The sequence below is a fragment of the Euprymna scolopes genome, chromosome 8 (genome assembly GCF_053919585.1).
Source record: "Euprymna scolopes isolate OS-2025 chromosome 8, ASM5391958v1, whole genome shotgun sequence".
NCBI classification, from domain to species: Eukaryota; Metazoa; Mollusca; class Cephalopoda; order Sepiida; family Sepiolidae; genus Euprymna; species Euprymna scolopes.
In genome coordinates, this window is record NC_136489.1 from 121,380,888 (window position 1) to 121,384,347 (window position 3,460).

Here is a 3,460-nt window from a genome sequence, read left to right on the forward strand (position 1 = left end):
TATCCCACTGATTACTGTACACACAATAACCCTTATCCCCGAGTGGCTTCCGGGCCTTGATAAGTGGTAACTACCATGTAAAAAAAAAAACAACCAAAAAAAAAGACAGATTTTACAGTGCATATTTCAACCACCCCCCTCTAGCAAGAGGATGCAAGTCTCAAAAGAAAGGACCCAATTTAAGCACATCTATACATGCACTAACAAGAACAAGGCTAACTGATGCACACACGTACACAAGGCAATGCTAGGTTGTTGTATCTTCCACTCTATCATCGGCAATCACTTATGACGAGTATGAGTGTTCTTCCGTCAGTAAGATTGGATCTGGTCATTTGTGGGTCCTCAGATGGCTGTGGAGGCTGATCCTTGACCCACAAACTTTATTGCAGTGGAGACATGTGTGGGTGGTCGACTGGGAGGCGGAAGGAGCTGTGTTGGTAGTAAATATCTCCTTTCTTTTCTTCCTTCTGTAATCTGCTGCTCTGTGAAGGTGTTTTTCTGAGTGAGCCGTGCCTTCATGGACCATCTTGCTCCACATGCCTCTCTGAAGAGCAGCATCCTCTCAGCTAGTGAGGGTGAAGTGACACTGTCTCAGGTGGGTCTTTATGTTGTCCTTATATCTCTTTCTGTCCTTCTTGGGACCGTCTTCCTTCTTTTAGCTGACTGTAGGGCATTTGCTTTCGAAGACGGTTGTCAGGCATGCGCATAACATGACCCGTCCATCGCAGTTGGTGTCGGATGATGGTTGTAGTGATGGTAGGTATGTTGGCCTCCTTCAGGGCGCTTACATTTGTTTGTCGATCCTCCCATCCAATCCTGAGGATCTTGCGGAGACAATGCTGGTGATACTGCTCCAGGGCCTTCAAATGTCTGCTGTAGGTGGTTCAGTTGTCGGCCCCATAGATAAGAGTGAGCAGGACAACTGCTTTATAGACAAGCAGTTTGACCCTGCTCTGTATGTTCTGATTCTCAAACACCCTCTTCCGTAGCCTGGCAAAGGCTGCACTAGCGCATGCGATGAAGTGGTGAATCTCTGCATCAATGATAGATTTTGTGGAGAGAAGATTGCCAAGGTAGGCAAATTGGTCCACATTTTCTAAGGTGTTGCCTTCTACAGAGATTGTGGGCGGGTGTGGGTGTGTGCCAGCTGGTTGGTGTAGGATCTGGGTCTTTTTGATGTTAAGGTCAAGTTCCAGGAGCCAGTAGGCTCTCCCAAAGGCATCCAAGATGCTCTGGAGGTCCGCTTCTGAATGAGCAACCAGCACATTGTTACCTGCATATTGAAGCTCCATGATAGATGATGTGAGGACTTTGTTTTCTTCCCTAAACCTGCTGATCCACCACTAGTCTCTCACTTTTAGACATGGCCTAGAAAAAGAGTATCAAATATAATAAGTCCCACACTGTCTAGGAAGCTCTGCCCCATCGCCACAATTTTGAATCCCTGTGCCTGTTTTATAAGTATTTTCAATGGCATGTGCTCTGATAAACTCACAACACTTGTCCCTCATCGACGTACTCCCTACTAACTCAACAAGCAGCAAAATCCCACCCTTTAGCCGATTTCTCCATCAAAGATTATTCTAACTTTACTTCTAAACCCAACTCTCAAGATTGTCATGGACATGGGATATCTGCGTACGGTGGCTTCTCCTGCAGCAAGGATATCTTCAAAGAAGACTCTGAACTCCCTTACATGTGCTTCTGAGTAGCACTTATAGCACAGCATTTATATTTGTTATCTACCGTCCCAACAATAATGGAGTTGCTATCTTTGAGAATATAGCCAAGAAAATTGCTCAAACTGTATCTGTTCATCTCCCAGCTGACATTCACAACAAAAGAGATGATGAAGGAAGGTTTTGTTATGAGTTCTCCTTTGTTTATGAATTAACACAGATTATCAATTAACTCACTAGGTTTATATGCTCAGTTCTTATTGTTGAGCACTCTATGTTGGAATTAAAAGTGTGTCACTTAAGCTTACACGTGCAGATCATAATTTCATAATCATTAGATCACTATCATCGTCTTGACATTTAAAAATAAATGTTTAAATTTCAACTGTATTTCTCGTGGTTTATGTTGGCCGTGTGGGTTTGTGCCTTACTAATGGAGTCAGAGATGGCTTCGTTGCCGGGTTTGAATCTCCTGACCGGCATAATCATGACACACTGCACTGATGATTCCCGAAAAGATGAAATACTAGTGTGCGTAGGTCTTAAAAAATAATTATAGTAATAATTATATATATATACATATAGATATTTAATATCCTGAACATGTCTCCTGCAATAAGGGACGAAACGTTGATCACCATTTTATAAATCCATTTGGTTTTTCTTTTTTCAAAACAGCATATATATATATATATATATATATATATATATATATATGTATATATATATATATATATATGTATGTATATATATATATAGAGAGAGAGAGAGTATCAATAAAATAAGAAAATGACAATATAAAAATATATACTAATGTATATTACATTCATTTATTCAATAAGGATGATACGTGAATTAGAAGTGTAGGATAAGAAAGAACTCTTTATACCATGGTATTTCGAAGCCTAATGCTTCTCATCAGAAGAGAAGAGAAGATACTAGATAACATAGTAGGAATGCATTATCCCAGTAGGTCTCTTCTTAAAGAAACAATCTTATTCTCATATTCTTATTCTCTTTACCCCCCAATATATATATATACGTATACGCACACACACACACACACACACACACACACACACACACACACACACACACACACACACACACACACACATACATATATATGTGTGTGTATATATATATATATATATATAGAGAGAGAGAGAGAGAGAGAGAGAAAGAGAGAGAGAGATACACGTATATATATATGTTTTTGTTGTTGTTGTTTTTTTTAACGATAAATACGGTTAAATAGTGGCCTCGCCTCAAAGCTCATTTTTATTTACTTAGAAAGTCGCCCATAATTTATTTGGACGCATATAACATTTTATTTATTTTATAAACAGTAAAGTCATCTAGGAGTTCATAGCGGAATGGTTAACGCGCCGGACTGTGATACACATGGTCTGGAGTTCGATTCCTAGAAACAGTCAAGCTACGCTGATGAGAGATAGTTACCTTGAAACACGCGTGTACGTAGATTACCGTTTTAAAAATAAAATATATATATATATATATTTCTGAAGGTTTAGTCAATTTTTACTACTTATTGTTATATAATGTATGAAAATTAGGCTTAAAGTGGAAAGAGACATTTTCACGTTATACGAGTATGAAATTAATTGTTTTGAGTAACCATTTTATGCCAGTTTTTAACTAAATATATCCCATAATACCACCCTTTAAGCCTAGCAGCTGTACTCCAAAATTCAAATGATCAATTAACTAGTGAAGAGATGGATCATGTTCGTAAAAATATATAAACATATACACAT

General features: G+C 38.6%; 1 protein-coding gene across 1 annotated transcript; it reads right to left on the reverse strand.

Annotated features, from left to right (window-relative positions):
- Window positions 1-887: 887 nt before the first annotated feature.
- Window positions 888-1,295, reverse strand: LOC145283945 (uncharacterized). Its single transcript, XM_080133042.1, has one exon. It carries the CDS (start codon window positions 1,293-1,295, stop codon window positions 888-890), a length of 408 nt encoding a protein of 135 aa, XP_079989168.1.
- Window positions 1,296-3,460: the final 2,165 nt, after the last annotated feature.